The sequence below is a fragment of the Periophthalmus magnuspinnatus genome, chromosome 22 (genome assembly GCF_009829125.3).
Source record: "Periophthalmus magnuspinnatus isolate fPerMag1 chromosome 22, fPerMag1.2.pri, whole genome shotgun sequence".
Classification (NCBI taxonomy): domain Eukaryota; kingdom Metazoa; phylum Chordata; class Actinopteri; order Gobiiformes; family Gobiidae; genus Periophthalmus; species Periophthalmus magnuspinnatus.
This window is the reverse complement of record NC_047147.1, coordinates 21068690-21087850: the sequence shown is the minus strand read 5'-3', so window position 1 is coordinate 21087850 and position 19161 is coordinate 21068690. Positions and strand designations below refer to the sequence as shown.

General features: G+C 41.8%; 1 protein-coding gene across 7 annotated transcripts in view; it reads left to right on the top strand.

The window, feature by feature from the left end:
* Positions 1–13038: 13038 nt before the first annotated feature.
* Positions 13039–19161, top strand: part of meis2a (Meis homeobox 2a) — a 168632-nt gene continuing 162509 nt past the window's right edge. For all 7 annotated transcript variants that reach the window (XM_033988129.2, XM_033988130.2, XM_033988128.2 and 4 more), the window contains exons 1-6: positions 13039–13682; positions 13924–14150; positions 15446–15587; positions 15812–15862; positions 16188–16238; positions 16653–16802. In XM_033988129.2, the coding sequence (XP_033844020.1) occupies positions 13671–13682; positions 13924–14150; positions 15446–15587; positions 15812–15862; positions 16188–16238; positions 16653–16802 (633 nt within the window). In that variant the 5' untranslated portion in view covers positions 13039–13670. The remainder of the gene's footprint in view (positions 13683–13923; positions 14151–15445; positions 15588–15811; positions 15863–16187; positions 16239–16652; positions 16803–19161) is intronic.

Genomic DNA, 19161 nt, shown 5'->3' with positions numbered 1-19161 from the left:
GGATGGTAACTGGTTCGAATCCCGCTTGAACATGTTCTGTTGTGTCATTAAGCATGTCACTTCATCTTCATTGTTTTTTTTACACTGACATATTTATAATGAGTACACTTTTTGCGCACAGTAGTATGATCATTAAGACGTTTCAATAAATGCCAAAAACAACAGATTTTTCAAATATTTTAATATAAATATAACAGTAACAGTTCACATTATATACAGTTATAAAATATATCGTGTTCTGCTACCTCTGCGCTGATTGTAGCACAGTGGGTTAAGCATTTGCCCACCAACCAGAAGGTAACTGGTTCAAACTGGTCCTGCCAGAGCATAATTCTGTTGTTGTGTCACTAAGCAAGTCACTTACACCTACGATGCCTGTACTTCAGTCAATAAATGTAAGTATTTATACATTTTATAGGTTCTGTGCACCTTCGTCTCAAAGCTAACACACTTTTATTAAAATCAGAAAACATTTTGAGCTTTGGAGATGTAAACAGACTAATAATAAAGGGTTACTCAATATTTGTATTTAATATTCTGCAGATCTTGTTGTTGTTTCACTAAGCGAGTCACTCCACCCATACACTGTCTATATACTTTAGAATTCCTTTTATTGACATGTTTATCTGTACATTTTTCCATAGTGTATAGTAGCATGATTATTAGAATATTTTTTGAATGAATGACAAAAACAACACAGATTTTTCCAATATTTTATACAATTATGATGATACTATAGTCACATGATCTACCTTCTTACACAGCAGTTATAAAATGCTTTGTGAATGGATCCAAACACGGCTGCTCACGATCGAGGTTATGGAGCTCATCAGGGGAGTTTGTGGAGGAGGAGAGCCCGCGTACGCCTCACTGTGCCTGGGATAACAACCACAGGGTCAGTGGGACTCCAGCGGTGGTGGTGGTGGTGGTGGTCGGTGGTCATCCCGTTAGAGCCCCGCCATTTCTACCATGTTATAACGTTGTTTCTTCATCAAAAACATGTCTGAAGTGCTTTTAGATGTCATCCATGCGTGTTTGAGTAATTTAGCGATCTCTCCCAGGCCCTATTCGAACCCTCCTTATGATTTGCAGTAAGATTCGGTCCAAAGCTCCACCCACAAGCCTACGTCGCTCATGCTCCTACACGACAATTCTCCATAAATATACAAAAACATGATACAAAACTGTCCACAACAACTACATAAACCTGATGTTATTGTGTTGTTATAGCGCTCTGAAGGGGGGGTGTCTCAGCGCAGAGAGCAAACGGAGGGGAGACTCAGAGCTTGAAATTACAAAACATGTTAATACTATGTTCTTGGTGAATATAGCATTTGTATAATGTAAATACAAACATAATGTAAATATGTGATGTGTTAGCGATGAATACCCCACAGAAGTAAAATACCCCCGCTTTAAGAAAATGTTCACGTGTGTATTTCATAAAGTTGAAATAGTTTGTAATGTTTGTCTAAACCAATTTCAAATATTTACAAAAATGTGCCTTTTAGAGATATGGATTATAAGAGGTTTTCATTATCAGAGTGTGTAAATATATGTAGCCTATTACAACCTCAACTGACCTGCCTCAACCTGCAGATACACACATACAAGTTTTTCTCATTGATGTAGTCCTGCTTTAGTCCTGCTTTAGTCCTGCTTTAGTCCCGGTTTAGTCCTGCTTTAGTCCTGCTTTAGTCCTGCTTTAGTCTTGTTTTAGTCCTGCTTTAGTCCTGCTTTAGTCCTGCTTTAGTCCCGGTTTAGTCCTGCTTTAGTCCCGATTTAGTCCTGCTTTAGTCTTGTTTTAGTCCTGCTTTAGTCCTGCTTTAGTCTTGTTTTAGTCTTGTTTTAGTCTTGTTTTAGTCTTGCTTTAGTCCTGCTTTAGTCCTGCTTTAGTCTTGTTTTAGTCCTGCTTTAGTCCTGCTTTAGTCTTGTTTTAGTCCTGCTTTAGTCCCGGTTTAGTCCTGCTTTAGTCCTGCTTTAGTCCTGCTTTAGTCCCGATTTAGTCCTGCTTTAGTCTTGTTTTAGTCCTGCTTTAGTCCTGCTTTAGTCTTGTTTTAGTCCTGCTTTAGTCCTGCTTTAGTCCTGCTTTAGTCCTGCTTTAGCCCTGCTTTAGTCTTGCTTTAGTCTTGTTTTAGTCCTGCTTTAGTCTTGTTTTAGTCTTGCTTTAGTCCTGCTTTAGTCCTGCTTTAGTCCCTCTTTAGTCCCACTTTAGTCCCACTTTAGTCCTGCTTTAGTCCCGCTTTAGTCTTGTTTTAGTCCTGCTTTAGTCCTGCTTTAGTTCTGCTTTAGTCCTGCTTTAGTCTTGTTTTAGTCCTGGTTTAGTCCTGGTTTAGTCCTGCTTTAGTCTTGCTTTAGTCCTGCTTTAGTCCTACTTTAGTCCTGCTTTAGTCTTGTTTTAGTCCTGCTTTAGTCCTACTTTAGTCCCGCTTTAGTCCCGCTTTAGTCCTGCTTTAGTCTTGTTTTAGTCCTGCTTTAGTCCTGCTTTAGTCCTGCTTTAGTCCTGGTTTAGTTCTGCTTTAGTCCTGCTTTAGTCCTGCTTTAGTCCTGCTTTAGTCTTGTTTTAGTCCTGCTTTAGTCCTGCTTTAGTCCTGCTTTAGTCCTGCTTTAGTCCTGGTTTAGTCCTGCTTTAGTCCTGCTTTAGTCCTGCTTTAGTCCTGCTTTAGTCTTGTTTTAGTCCTGCTTTAGTCCTGCTTTAGTCCTGCTTTAGTCCTGCTTTAGTCCTGCTTTAGTCCTGCTTTAGTCTTGCTTTAGTCTTGCTTTAGTCTTGCTTTAGTCCTGCTTTAGTCTTGTTTTAGTCTTGCTTTAGTCTTGCTTTAGTCCTGCTTTAGTCTTGCTTTAGTCCCGCTTTAGTCCCGCTTTAGTCTTGTTTTAGTCCTGCTTTAGTCCTGCTTTAGTCCTGCTTTAGTCCTGCTTTAGTCCTGCTTTAGTCCTGCTTTAGTCTTGCTTTAGTCTTGCTTTAGTCTTGCTTTAGTCCTGCTTTAGTCTTGTTTTAGTCTTGCTTTAGTCTTGCTTTAGTCCTGCTTTAGTCTTGCTTTAGTCTTGCTTTAGTCCTGCTTTAGTCTTGTTTTAGTCCTGCTTTAGTCTTGCTTTAGTCTTGCTTTAGTCCTGCTTTAGTCCTGCTTTAGTCTTGTTTTAGTCTTGTTTTAGTCCTGCTTTAGTCCTACTTTAGTCCCGCTTTAGTCCTGCTTTAGTCCTGCTTTAGTCCTGCTTTAGTCCTGCTTTAGTCCTGCTTTAGTCTTGTTTTAGTCCTGCTTTAGTCTTGCTTTAGTCCTGCTTTAGTCCTGCTTTAGTCCTGCTTTAGTCTTGCTTTAGTCTTGTTTTAGTCCTGCTTTAGTCTTGCTTTAGTCCTGCTTTAGTTCTGCTTTAGTCCATTTGAGTGTATCTCTCCATTGTGTTTCTCCTGAATGTTTTTAGTTTGTTTTTGTTTTTTTTTTAGTTTTTTGTGGCCAAGATGGAGGGTTTAAGGACAGGTGGTTCTCTGAGACACTTCTCTATCTGTTTGTTTTCTATGAATGTTCTTTAATCTGTCTGTTATTGACCAGTTTCGCTGTTGGATTTTCTAACTTTATGTTGACCCCGCTGATCCCGTTCAGCCCTAAGAGGTGATTGCTGTTGTGCTTTTGGGCTGAAATGAAAACACATAACACATTTTTATTATATATTTTTTTTGTTTTTCATCAGCCTTTAGAATTTCAATGACCAAACTGCACCTGCAATGCTGAAAATCAATGGAGAACTCTTATTAACCCCAAGCTATATATAAACTTGTACATGTTCTCACTCTCCTTACACCTTTAATGGCTGATGACACTAAATTATGCAGTTTTTGAGCCATTATACACTCACAGACGACTTAAAGCGAGAGTATTTTACTTCTATGGGGTATTACAGAGGAGGTATTTTACTTCTATGGGGTATTCACTGTAACACATAACATATTTAGATCACCATGTTACCTTTTATTGTTCTGAAAATGCTATATTCGGCCAAAACAATGAATTAACATCTTTTATATACCTTTTGCTCTCTACGCTAATCACTCCCCCTTCAGAGCGCTATCACAACACAATCAACATGCACGTCACATCAGGTTTGTCACATTTTTGTATATTTATGGAGGACTGTCGAGTGGGAGCGTAGGTGACGTAGGCTTGTGGGCGGAGCTTTGCGTAGAATTTTATAGCTGAAGATGGAAGAAGTACTCAGTTGTGTTACTTAAGTAAACGTACAGATACCGGAGCAAAAAATACTCAAGTAAAAGTAAAAGTATCACATGAAGAAATCTACTTAAGTAAAGGAATTAAGTACCTGTTTAAAAGTGTATTTGAAGAATAAAAAGTAAAAGTATTTCGCGCATATTTTGAGGTTTTATGAAGCTTCAAATGTAGTGATTTTGATAAAGATTTGAAACAACGTCATCGTTTTTTCTAGTAATTTTTATTTGTGTATTTTAGTTTTGCTCACATTATGAACGTGTTAAAAATAAATCCTCAGACTTTTCAGCAGGTCTCAGACAATCATAAAAAATACTTCTTCTTTTCAGTGCAGTTCAAAAATGTAGTGGAGTAGAAAGTACACATACTGCTCTCAAATGTAGTGAAGTAAAAGTAGAAAGTACTCACTGTAAAATCTAGTAAAGGGGCCCGGGAGAGATCGCTAGATTACACAAACATGCATGGATGACATATAAAACCTCTTCAGGCATGTTTTTGATGAGGGAACAATATTATAACATAGTAGAAAGATAAAAATAAAAATAAAAAAGCAGCTTTATACCGCCTCTTTAAGTGTTACCATTTGACCATTGATAAAACCAGTTTCATTTATGAACGTTACGAAAGAACATTAGATTAGATTGTAAGATATTTTAATTCCACCCATTGTAAAAACAGTGTACAGGGCAAAGTAATAAAAAATACATCATTACAATGTACCAAGATAAGATTATTAATATTCAACTTAATATTCAACTGTACCCATTTTTTTCCCATGTATCTGAGCAAAATGTGTCTTGCCGCAGTACAGATATTTTGCATAAACAGCTCTTGAGGTCAAAATAAATCCACTGCATCTAATTATAAAGCACGTTATTGTCTGAGGATGAGGAAGTGTGTGTTTGCATGCTAGTTGTTGTTAGCATTGACAGGCAGCAAAACTCCACTCCGGTCTCTGAAAGTTGTGAAAAGCGCTTATAAACTCATCATGGTGAATAATTAGGATGTTCCGAATGCATAAGGTACATGAGGAATAACTTTGGACCACTGCAAATTGTTTAAAATGAACACGTTTCATGTTTTTAAATGTGTAAAACATCCGGTACAGCAGCTTTACATCTTAGAATAGAAAAATATACACAAATCTTTGGTTAATTCTACATAAATTACATAAATATTTTCAAACTGATAATGCAGTTTTTCATTAAGGCTGCTGTAGTAATGTTTGGTTCTTCTGATTTTGGTCCTAGTCTATGGCCTTATACTTGTCCTGATACAGCTCAAGATCAGACAAATGAGTATCGATACTACTTTTTGTATTGAGCAGTGTCTGATTTTTCGATACTTTTGACAAACCTAGCACAAATTATAATTTTGATAACTCTTATATTCTATTAGATAAATAGAATGTGGATTTCCATGACACAGAAACAACTGTCTGGGATAGTGTCATGCAGTTGTTTCCTTAAAGTTCTCATATCTCTGCCTACATTTGTTTTAAATGCACCATGACAGAGAATCAAGTGTCTGGGAAAATGTCAGGCAGATTTTCCCATAATTCCTAGTAACAATGTGACTGATTGGACGAAAAAAGGTGATCCTGTCTGTAGCTTCTGTATTAGTCATTACTTAGAAATTGTTGTGGAAAATTAATATAAATCCTAAATAAATACATTATAGAGTTAAAATTAATATTAAAATAAACGAATTATCTTGTGTAACATGGGGTTATTGTGTGCCTAAAAACACATTCCACATTTTGGGTATTTTGGCACGCTTTTTTACGCGTAAATTGGACTAATCCTTTTCCTCACATTGTACCAGTTAAAGCGGAGGTCTACGGGTCTACAGTGTCCGAAGAACCGGTTGGGTTTGAGGAAGAGGAAGAGGAGAGTGCGCAGAGCAAGCAGCGGTTGGGTATGGGGAGGGAGAGACACGTGCAGAGCCGAGCCGGGCAGACATCGCCTCCAGCCATGCCCCGTGTGATCAACAGAGGAGGGTCATTTCATTAGACACGTTTCCTATTCTCAAAATACGCGCAAGAGCCAGAGGTGCGTGCGCAAAAACAGTTCAGATATTGATTATTAAAGGTGCACTACAGAACTCTACGTGTGTGTGTGTGTGTGTGTGGGTGTGTGTGTGCGTGTGGGTGTGTACGTGTGGGTGTGAGACAAGGCCAAATCACAGCTCACATCTGTGGAGTGGCAGCCCCTCTCATAAAAATGTATGTTGATTTTCAGCATCAAAAACATCCATATTTTAACAAACGCGTAACAGATAAGTTTAAAGTCACACTGTGGAAGATTCCAGGCAAAGCAATAACATCTCCATGAAGACAAGGAGATAGCAGACCGTTCACCAGAAAAGTGCCTTTAAAGTTATATCTCTAAGGTGTTTTTCTGTTATACTTTTACTCCTACTTTAGTAATATATTGTGCAGTGTAACCGTGTTCTTCTTAGTTGAGTAAATATTTTGGCTCCTCTTCTCTCTGTGAGTGAGTCTACGAGTGACAAAAGCTTTATGTTGAGAATATGAAATGATTTTTATGCGTATTTCCGTTCAATTTAAGTTTATTTTTGAATAGGCCAAACATTTAAAAAAATCACCTTGTAAACTGTGGTGTGGTTGATGCTTGACGCGTAAAAAAAAGAGGAAAAAAACGGTATCCGCCTGTTTAAGCCCCTTAAGCCTGATAAATGATGAGCGACAGTGGCACAGCGAGTGGGTCACTGCTATTAACTCCTCCTCGCGTTCCCGGGCTCCACTTAAACTTCTCTCAATTACGCGTGCTAATGCGCCGGGCACGCGCAATGGCACAATTTGGAGGAAGGTGTCTCAGCAATTACGCACGTTATTGATGAGTAAACAGTGGCAGTAGTATTCGCGTATATGTGTTTGGGGTTAATTAGTTTGAGGGGGAAATGTATAGAAATGTTGTATATACGTTTTTGGATAGTATGTTACTCGCAAAGATCCCAATTACATATATTTTTTTGTTTCATTATTTATTATATTTTATATTTTGGGAAACATATTGAACGTCACCCGCATGATTCCTTGGAAATAAAGGGTTAAAGCCATACTTCGGGACATTCTCCATTAAGATAGATACGCTTTATGTCATACTGTGGAATATTATAGCCAAAGAAACAACATTTCCATGGAAACGAGTAAGGAAGAGGCCCACTTCTAGGCCAAGTAAGAGTCAGGTTTGTGGAGATGTTTCAGTGAAATAAACACAATCAAATTTTGAAAACACACACACACACACACACACACACACACACTCACACACATACACACACACACGCTTTGGACTATTTTCTGGCTCAAACGTTACGTATCATGGCTTTAACACCACTTGTATTCACATTTTACAATATAGGATTTTGGTTCACCTAATAACACAAGTTTACCTATCCAGATCTGGTGCGCAATGGATGGCACAGTTTGGAGACAGTGCCTGCGTCGTGTTGGAGAGAGGAGGAGGAGGAGGAGGAGGAGGATTACAGAGGAGCAGGTATTCCGGGACAGACACAAGCTCATTACGCGCGCCCGGTTCGTTCAAGGTGCTGCGCGCGCTCTAATCTCAGCTGTGACCGGGTCCCAAGGGTGTCTCAAGGGTGCCCCGGGGGTGTCACTGCTGCATGCGGAAGCGGGACTCAAGCCAACCCCGGGCTAGTACGTTCCATGTGGGTTACGCGCATCAGAGCAGAGGCTATAAAAGGGACTCTCCACTCCATACGCGTAAAAATCTGGGTACTTTCCTTTTTAATCCATACATTCAAAACACAACTAGCAAATTATTAAAAGTGTAACTGTATATTTGTTTACTGTGCAATCTAAACACTTTAAATACTAAATAAATATGACATAAACTTGAATTTGGTCATGTAATAAGATTTGGAAAGCTACGGGAGTTCATCGCTTGTTTTAATCTTATTTTTTGACAAATCCAAGCAAATATGTACAAGCAAACATTGTTACCATGGCCTAGAAAATGTTACTGTTCCATCAAAGGTACCGTAACAAATATAGATTTATATATACGTGGAATTATAATATCTAACCTGGTTCAGCTCTTTACGCGCGCTACAAAAACACCCATTCAAAATTATTACATTAAAACCATGAATTGCGATTCAGGAATCTCGTTCTAACCTTTGAAAATAAGGCCACAGTTACAATTGTTTTTATTTTTACAGATTTGATTCAAAAAGCTCGTATTTACGGGTGTTTAATGTTCCAAAACAGACCATATAAATTATTACAAAATAGCTGGGGCGAAACGGCATTACGCACACGCCACATTCAAGTCCCTTCAAAGCAACTATCACGTCTCATTAGTTTGAATTGATTTTAATGCAGTTTCCATTCGTATTTACTCCACATTTCACAGATTTACCGCGGTAATTTATTCTAGGCGAATTTTAAAATCGAGATATTACGCTGGTTCGGAGTTAGTTCCGTTTGCAATCGGATAGTTTTGATTCTTCCTTCTCCCGAGGCCTCCTTCTCTCATTGTCGCCCTGCTCAGACTTTTACGCGTGTGTCCGCCAGGTGTCGCTCTGTAGCCGCGGACAGACCGGAGCGGGGCAGACCGGAGCGCTTGGCTGAATAAGCTCGGCTCTGCTCGCTTTTCCTCCCCGCTGCTCGGTGCGCACAACCCGGGCAGCGTGTGAAGGAAGTGTCGCTCCATATGTGACACGGGACCACGGAGACGAAGAGGTCGCGGGGGGATTTTTTGGAGACAAAGAATTTACAGTTGGTCGTGAAACTTTTGCGCGTGTTTAGCCTCATTTCGGGGCAGGGTCACGGAGAGTTCAGGCTTCCTACTAAGCAACTAAGCAAGCTATTAACCCGCAGTACAACTATGGCTTTAAAATATCCTGATAATGCGTTTTGCTCACGTTTTACGGCAGATATAGGTTTTGTATAAGTGCTATGTTTGTGCGTAAAAGTTGATTTAGCTGCAAACATTTTAAAAGTCACAACACTTCATCTGCTAAGACAAGTCAGCAAAGATTGGGTAAAAACTGGGTGCACTTTTTTGCGCGTAAAAGCAGTCCAGGTTAACCAAACACTGCTTGAACTCATACATACGTGTTGCGTATTTTTACTCCAGTCCGCGCCGTGCCAATCCGCTTTTATCCATCTACATTAACCAAGCGCATTTGCATAATCTTCCTCTAGTCTGGAGAGAGGGCCACTACTGAAAGTTACAAACAAGATTACGGCGTGTTCGATTCGCCTGTTGTTTCTCATAGGAGGTCAGTATAAGAGGATGTGGATGAAATGAAAGGGGGAAATCATACCGCGGGGATTAGGCGATTTAACAGTGGCTTACGCAAGTATTTAGCCACAACAATTTACACTTCGGTTAACCGGTTTTGTTTTTTATTTTTAAATTTTAATCCAAGCAATTAAAATTCGTGTGGTCAGATTTCTGTCGCTGTGTTGGAGTGAATTCTTTACTGCCCAAATCTATCTATCTATCTATCTATCTATCTATCTATCTATCTATCTATCTATCTATCTATCTATCTATCTATCTATCTATCTATCTATCTATCTATCTATCTATCTATCTATCTATCTATCTATCTATCTGTCTCTCTGTCTCTCTGTCTGTCTCTCTATCTGTCTGTCTCTCTGTCTGTCATTTTAAAACAATCTTTACGCATTATTACCAGCTCCCCTTTGCGCATTACACTACTCCAAAACACTTCACGCACAAAATTAAATCACATTGTGCATTGATGATTGCGTTTTTTCAGTTAGTTAGACGTCCTCCTTTGTGAAATTGACTTTAAAACAAAAAACAAAACAAAAAACAACCAACAACAACAACTCGGGACGGTAGATTTTTGCCAGCTCCAAAGTTATTTCGAATACCTTTAGGATGCGCCTCCCCAAGGGGTTCTTTTGCTCGCCCGATTGTTGCGCTTGTGTGTTTGCCTTGAAATGGATCCTTCGACCGCCACCCCTTCCCCTCCACCCCCCCCACGCCCCCCACCACCTCGCCCCCACCTCGCCTCCTAATGAAGCCAAACGCAGCTGGCCTCGTCCCACTTGGACACCGAGCGCTTTAACCCTCACCTAACCCCAACCCGACACCGCCAGATGAAATTGTACCGCGGCTTAATGCCATCCACTGATTTGGGTTGGCTTTTCTTTACGTGCGCGGGGAGCGAGTTGTAACTAACTCACGCTTTGGTTACTGTAACAAGTCTTCTGTTTGGTTTTATTGGTCAGTTGATGCTATTTTAATCCGAGCAATTAAAATGTTTCATAAAGTGATCACATTTCTCAAGAGCTGGAGCTAATTCATTAATCTGTCTCTCTATCTATGGCTTTTCTTTACATACTCTACATACTGACTAACACAGCGGTCACTGTAACAAGTCTGTCTTCTGTTTTGTTGCTGAGTTCATGTATCATTTTTAATCCAATTAATTACAATTTTTTTGATAAGGTGAACAGGGTGAATTCGTTCAGCAGGTTAAAAATGTTGGTTTGTCTAAGATTTTGTTTAATAATTTCTGTCTATCTGTCTATTTATCTTTCTATCTTAAAGAATCAGTACGGATTATTTCCATCTCACTATTGCTCATTAAGCTACTACGTGAAATTAAATGACTTTGAGTTTAATTACTACGTCTTTTAGTTAGTTAAGTGCCATGTTTGTCAAATTTAACCACGTGTTCATGCCCAATACATGCTCCTATAAAAACTGAAATTCTTTAAAATTCAAATATTGTGTTTGACTTGTACTTATTGACCAAATGAATAAATCTTGTTCAAAATTCGTGTAATTCCATAGTAAAGTGAAAGCATTTTTTTCTTTCGTCTATGGAAACCCTGGCGATTGGATACGCATAATTAGACGCTGCTATTTTCACACGCTCCCCGCACTGTTTACGCCGCTCTCCTCGGGGGCAAATCACATATTTCCACGAGGATCGAGGTGGTGAAAGAAAAAAAAATTAAAAAATTAAAAATTATAAAGCCTATTTGGAATGATAATTACGCGTAAAAGATTTGGTTACGTTGAATAACTTGGATAGCCCTGTGCGTAAAAGTTATATTTCGGATTTAAAAACACGAAGAAACGTTCAGATGTGAAAAAGTTGCAATACTCACCGTGTAATCCCAAAGAAGTACGAGTTAAAAAGTCAAAAAATCATGTCACCAAGTATCGCATCGCATCCTGTTTTTCAATTTTAGTTTCATGTTTACAAAGAGAGGGCGTCTCGCTGGACTCGCTGGAACGCTTTGGCTGCGCGCTGTGCCTCTCCTCTCCGCTCCCACTTCTTTCGCCTTTTCCCCTTCCCTTCCCCGGCGCGCTGCACGTTCAGATGTCCACACGGCCGTTTGTCAAAGCCAGCCACAGCCCTCTCCACTCCACCCCGCTCTCCCCCACTGCACCGCTTCGGCAACAAACACGGTGTTGTCTCTCGTTCATTTATTAAACCCCGGCTTTTAAAAAATCTCTATCTCTTCTCTGCTTTTTTCCTCCCTCCTCTCGCGTTAGATTTAGACTTTATTGACCCCTCTCTCCGTCTGACCCCCCTCCTCCTTCCCTCGTCTCATTCTCACGTTTTTACACCTTGAGAAAATGTCACGTAATAGAATTTTACGAAGCATCTATGAGTGGTCTTGATGGTTTATTAGCGCTGATGGTTTTAAAGGGACACACGCGGATGGCCCTGGTAGTTGCTTTCGGTTTGTAAAAAAAAAAAAAAAGAGCCCCAGTCGCACCCCCCCCAACCCAACCCTCTCCCCTCTTTCTCCCGATCCGAAAACGGGGGGTGAAAATCGGCCAAAGGAAGGCTCGCTTGCCCCCCCCACTCCACCCCACCCGCTTCGCTGCGCAATCGATGCCCCCCCTCCTCCGTCCCTCCCTCCCTCCTCTCCAAACGTGGTCCCCGGGCATGATGGATGACCCTACGGGGTGGGGGCTTTGATAATTGAGTGAGGATTGGAGGAACACAAATGACTTTCTCCGCCAAGTTAATTCGCGTGTGGACTCGGTGAGGTGTCTGAGAACTTCTCCTAAAAAATAATTAGTTAGACCATTGTTATTAGCGCAGACAGGTCATCAACAAATCAGAATAGCGTTTATAAATAATCCCGCAAGTGTTTATTTCAACGCCCCAACGTAGGCTGAGGTTTCGTATTTCACAAATGTGCATTGATAAGATTGCGCAAAGTAACTTGTTGTTTGCGTAAAGATGTGAAAATAGAATATATTTTGACAAAGCTGCTCAGCTGAAGCTATGGGAGTCACCAGAACGCTATGAAATGTGAGACTTTACTCAATGGGATCCTATTGCAAAGTATAGGACTTAAAATGGCTGACCAGTGGATTTGAATGGTGCGTTATGTGCGTAAAATGTGTTGGTCCAAAAATAAGAACACAATAAGTTATATTTTCTTGCACAGTTGTAACACAGTGGTTAGAAAAAATGATATGGTAATAAAAACAAGAAATAAATATGTGAGTTGGAACTTTCACACTGGAAAGTATAAGGCACAGTGTATAGTGAAGTGATTCCTGTGCGTAAAAGTTGCGCGGAGAACAAAGGAGACTTGCTTTGAATGCGCACTGAGCCGAGAGCCTTCCCATGGCTGCACTTTGCTTCCTCCGGACTGTGTGGCACAAAAGCAGCGCTGGGTGGGAGTTGGTTGGGCTTTTTTACCCGGGCAGTGAGTGTGGTGTGTGGAGCAGAGCCGTGTCTGCGCCTCCTGCTCTCTCTGCGTATCTCTCCCCTCTCTGTGCGCGGAGCTGTTGTAGGACTGGCTATGGCCACCACTACTTCCGGGATCCGTCATTCCACTCGCCCACCGCTCGGCGCTGCGATGTGACTCTGAGCTCTAGAAGCAGCTCGCAGCCAACCTGCCAACACTCGCTGACACTCACTCATCTCAGTCTGAGATAGAGCGAATACCTCACGGGGGAACGCCATCGCTTCACTTGTGCGGCTCTTTCGCTTCGACTTTTGCAGCGATAATAAAACACGATAGCGATCTGGACGCATTAAGGACACGCGGAGTTACGGGATGAAAACGGACTAAAAAGACTCGTCCTTCTCTTGAACATCATCGCCGACCGTCATTCATTCATTACCTTGACAACCTCTGGCTTTGATTGACAGCTGGAGTGGCAAAAAGCCATGAGACACGACAGTTTAGTTACATGCAGCTTGTTGATGGGCCGATTGTAACCTTCACTTCTTGGGCACAATATTTTTTTAAACTTTAAGAAGGAAAACAAGAAAAATTGCAAAACTCCCCTGATGCCACGCTTTTTGCTGAGCCACACTGGCGAATAGGACAATTCGCAAAAAAGTTGCTTGAAAAAAGAGACTCGCTGCCTCTAAATCTTTTCTGCGGCGGGACGGGGATATTAAATATACGACAGATTCAGGAGTTTATTGGAGCGCAGCCTCATGGCGCAAAGGGTAGGTTAAACAGTGCTCCGTTTGCCCTGATTCCACTGCAGCCACAGTAGGGACGCGCACAGCACGGCACAGTGGACATTTTAGAGCTGAGTTTGTGTGGAGCGGCTCTGGACCACAGGACACTCCACACGTCTCACGCGCACTATGTTCCTGGTCTGTTCAGACTAAGCACACTGCACACACTTTTGCTCTGTTTCACGCGCTTTGTGCCATGTTTAGTGACCGCTGTGTCTCTCTGCAGTACGATGAGCTGGCCCACTACGGCGGGATGGACGGCGTGTCCGCGTCCATGTACGGGGACCCGCACGCGCCACGGCCGCTGCCGCAGGTCCACCACCTGAACCACGGGCCACCGCTCCACGCGAGCCAGCACTACGGAGCCCACGCGCCTCACCCCAACGTCATGCCCACGAGCATGGGCTCCGCTGTCAACGACGTTTTAAAGAGGGATAAGGACCAAATTTATGGGTAAGGCGAAAGAAGAGACACGGAAAAGGAGCCAGCGTTTTCCCCACAAACTTTTTTCCTGGTTCACCACGAAATACACGGGCTTTTGTCAAGGAATCGCCGCAATTTTCCACAGCCATTGTTGGTCAGGGGAGTTTTGTTGAAGTGTAATTTTAGACGCGCTGTAGAAACCGCGTCAAGCCGACAGTAAGTAAGAGTAAGCCCGGAGCAGAGGCAGGAGAGCGGGGAGTGTGAGCCCGGAGCAGAGGCAGGAGAGCGGGGAGAGTGGAGCTGAGCACAGGACCCACACTCCGCGGAACAACACACACTTCACGCACGAACCGAACCTCCGCTTTAGCCACCGCACTTTATCACGTTTATTAAAGTTTTGTTTTGGAAGCGCAGGGCCACAGCATTTTAAACAGAAACCTCTTCAAACTTTGACCACGCTCACGACCCTGCACCAATCGTCCAGAGCTGCTCTATTTGTGCACAGCCTGGTTCTGCTCGGCGTAACTTTTCAGATGTTTTACGCACCGAGTCTTGACAACAACAGCGTGTCCACTTTCCACTTTAATCTGTGCTAATTCTGGACCACGATCAAGTTAAAAACGCATTCGAGAAGGAAACGCGTAAAAATAGCAGTGTTTTTATAAGTTTTTGTGTGCGTAATTAGCTGTAAATTAGTGCATAATTATAATTTATGATTGGCGCTAATTATAAGAACCCCCTGGCAATAGTTACGCACAGACTAAGTATAAAATTAATTTGAAAACTTTTATTTTTTTTTATTACTGGCTTTACTCTACGGGCCTGTAAAGGATAAGTACAGAGATTGGTCTCTTCTCTAATAACACTCCTCCGTAAAAATGAGAGGTTTTACGCACGCGCTTCGCTTTATGTTTTAACCCAGAAAAGCCTTAAAATATGTCATTATGATTTTACGGAATAGTTTAGCTGAATGTTTACAGTTGTTATAACCCAACTGTAATTATGACAAATGTGTAAATTATTTTTAAATCTCCAAACTCAACCTACAAATTATGTTATATTCTTTACACTAACAAAAGCGTGTGTAAATAAACGTTTAGTGTACACGGACGTCTTTCAGTACTGCCCAGCTATAACAAATTCAAACTTTTACGCAGTGAAGTTTCATTTCGTGTTTATGTTATAGAAATTGGCGCTTTATAAATGTTATTGGGTCGTTTTTTTTGTTTTTTTTGTTTTGTTTTTTTTTGTGACTACCGAGCACACACACAGCGACTCCCCGCGCCGCCTCACCCCGCCTGTGCTGTGTGCCGTCTCTGTTGCAGCCACCCTCTGTTCCCGCTGCTCGCGCTGGTCTTCGAGAAGTGCGAGCTGGCTACGTGCACTCCCCGAGAGCCGGGCGTCGCGGGCGGAGACGTCTGCTCCTCGGATTCCTTCAACGAGGACATCGCGGTCTTTGCTAAACAGGTCCAAAAAGCACTCCTCAACCAACTTCTTATTTGTTGTTATTTGTTTTTTACAATTATGAAAAATATTCTAGAGTGAAATGTCCCGTGATTTGGATAGTGTGTCTGAAGTAACGTAAACACCACTTATTTTTACGAATTAATAAAAAAATATATATATATGAAATCTATAAAACTAAAAATGCATATGATCTAAGCGTCTCTGCGTATGTTGTTTCATTTTAGGTCCGGGCAGAAAAACCTTTATTTTCATCAAATCCAGAGTTGGACAATTTGGTAAGTACATTTTTCTCTTGTACTTCTGTGTCTGTTACGCACGGCTTGGCTTTAAAACGCTGCGTAAAACCTAAAAAATACCATTGTATGTCTTATCGTTTCCACCCATGTCTCCATCCGTGCGCCTGTCCAGTTTGGGGCGAGCATGTTTGACCACACTAACCATTGTCAATGTCCCGCTGTCCCTCTGACTGACCGCTGTGTTGGGGAATGAATATGATGTGTCCTTTTTTTGGTTTGGAACTGTCATGGAGCCACTGTGTGGGTAATAGCGTCTGTGCGTAAAAGTTAAAAATGCCCTTTTGTCTTTTTTATGTCTTTTCAGATGATACAAGCCATACAAGTATTACGATTTCACCTCTTGGAATTAGAAAAGGTAAATAAACTCTATATCTGTTTTCGAATGTTTTTATTGCAGTGTAAAATTTTGAAACGCATTAGATTTTTACGTGGCACGTTTGAAAGCGCACTGATAAAACAGGTTAAAGCCCCATGTCCCTTTGCGCATTGTTATTGATCCGCAGATTTGGTTTCATCTGCGCATCCCTCTCCTGCTCACGGCGCGCTGTGTTGATTTTGTGTCGTTCAACTTGTTGCTCCGGTCTCAGAGGAATAATATACGTCCAACTGTTCTTACGCTATTGTTTCCTCTTCGCCGTTAATGCACTTTAATTGCTTTTAGTTATTCTTGGACTTGAGCGCTACGTCTCTCTCCACCTCCTCATTCATGTCTGTGAAAAAAAAAATATCTTTTGTTTTTCTTTTCTCTTTATTATTTTGGGAACAATAGGTGCACGAGCTCTGCGACAATTTCTGCCACCGGTACATCAGCTGCTTAAAAGGAAAAATGCCAATAGACCTAGTCATAGATGAAAGGGACGGCAGCTCCAAATCCGATCACGAAGAACTATCTGGCTCGTCAACAAATCTCGCCGATCACGTAAGTAACAAAAATGTTCCGTAATATTTCAGCTGGTGATGTGTGTGTGTGGCTGTATGTGGCGGCGCATTAATAATCCTATTAGATATATGTGTGTGGGTGTGTGTGTGTGTGTGTGTATGTGTGTGCGTATTTGGTGATGCCACATTTTGCCTGCGCGCGTCCCCTGGGGTCAAAAAGCGGCGTGTGATCCCAATGGATATTGTTTTAAGTCCTTTGATTGGAGCCACTCGTGTGCGCGTGCGTGTGTGTGTGGAGTATGTATGTATAGGATATTGTCTGGGAGGGCGCGTGTGCATGTGGCGCGCGCCCGTGGCTCGTTGGTTGGAGGAGAGGGTGTTGTGTTTGAAAAAGGCAGCCGTGCGTAATGGGACTGTTGGTGACCAGACGCCTTACTTCCTATACATTGGATTACTTGGAAATTCTTCCCGTTCCACTCTGTTTATTTACAATTAGTTAATAGTTTAGTTAGTATTTATTTTTATTTTAAATTTTATTGCTCGTGTTGTGCACCAAAACACTCCAAAACGCGATAATAGACGTGCGTAAAAGCAATATGTATTTGTTTAAATGCGTGCGTAACTTCCCACGTACAGTATTCCCGGTCTGCCTCACTTTGTTTTATCCCGTGCGTATTTGGTCCATTACGCGGTGATGTGTGTAGCTCCGGGCCATGGGGAGGGGGGCGTCTGTGGTGGAAGCCGTGGCCCGCGCGTAAAGCTGGGGGCGTGGGTCTGATTTTGACATTGGGACGGGGATCAAAACAATAACTCCCTTTATATGGGTTCATAATAGGAGCGACTTGTAACGAGGAGACACGCGCGCTGTTTTGGCTTGTGTAATCGCTAAAGCTATTTTGAGCACATTTTTGGTTCGTGTTATTCTTCACCGTTATAATTTATTTATTCAATTTTGCATTTTAGTCGTGATTAATCGCGTATAGCTTAATGGAAACGCTGCTGCTAAAAACCCCACTGTTTACGCGCGTTACGTCGGATTCACATTTAATTAATTATCTTGACGCGTTCTTTTACCATCAAACGCATTCACACACCGACTCCAACTGCGCGTATTTATTTCATTGTTTTAACCTGCCAGATACACAGCGAGCTATCATATCTGAGAACAACTTTCACAATTGATTTCTGATGCGTAATAGCGCACATTAAAATAGCCGGTAGCGTCACTTCTTTTTTAAAAAATCACTTTACGCGGACGTGCTTATACGATATAAACACCCAGTTCGAGCTTATGGTTCGAATGGCCCGTGGATTACGTTGCAAAGGCGGAGAAAGTGGATTCAAAGTGAGGTTAGGGCTTATTCGAGTCAAGTTCAGTTATACGTTGATGTTAATGTCTTTTAATTGTTTTGTATTGATCGCCGTGCGGTTTGCTGCTGCTGCCTCTGCCTCTGCTGGTGCTCCCCCTCTCCTCTCTTCCTCTTCTCCTCTCCTCCCCTCTCCCCTTCCCTTTCTCTCTCCCGCGTTTTTATGACTGCAGGCTCCCATCCGTAATGCTCTATTCAATTACGCACACCTGCGAGTACACTAGCTTTAAATTTGGCGATCGATTTGCGCTCGGTTCAAATCGCCGGGTTTTCGCCTATTATTAAGGACGTCAGGCCTGTATCCGTGCGCGGCCGGGGGGGTGACGCGTTCGGTTATCATTACGCAGCTGATGTGTGGTTATATTACGTGATGTGAGTGTCTCAGATTAAGATCATTTTACGGCTATGAAAACGCAGATGGACTTGACGCTAAAGGGTGCCACCACTGCGCGCCTATTAGAAGTGAAAGCGGGTTTAAGTGTTATTCGAAGTTACGGTGATTACATTTACCGTTAGCTAAGGGCTGCTTGGCTAAGGGCCCACTAGGCTAAAGAGTGGATAGAAGGTGCGTCTGTGGCACGGTCAGGTAACACGCATCCACGTCTGTGAACCTGATCAAACTCAAAGCCAAGCTATAAACGCGCGCGCTATGCAACTTTTTTCTTGGCTCTACTCTGCTCTCCAGGGAGAATGTTCCACAGTATAAGCTTATCTAGGCTCTAGGATCTATCCATATCCATATCTATCCATGGATCAGATCACATCTATGGAGAGGCGAGCCCATGCACCCTAAGAATGCGTGTATTTTTAGTTTTAATGTTTGCAGTAAAAAACTAATAGATAGATACATTTTACGGCACAGTTTGGACAAGCAGGCAGAAGCAACAACCCCCCACCCTATTTTAAGGTTACATAGTGCAGCTTTAAGTCATAGTTATAGATTATACACTCACTAGTCTATCTGTACTGCCCAATACGATATTTGGAAATACTGGAAATACTGGAAATACTGGAAATACGCTTCCTAAACTT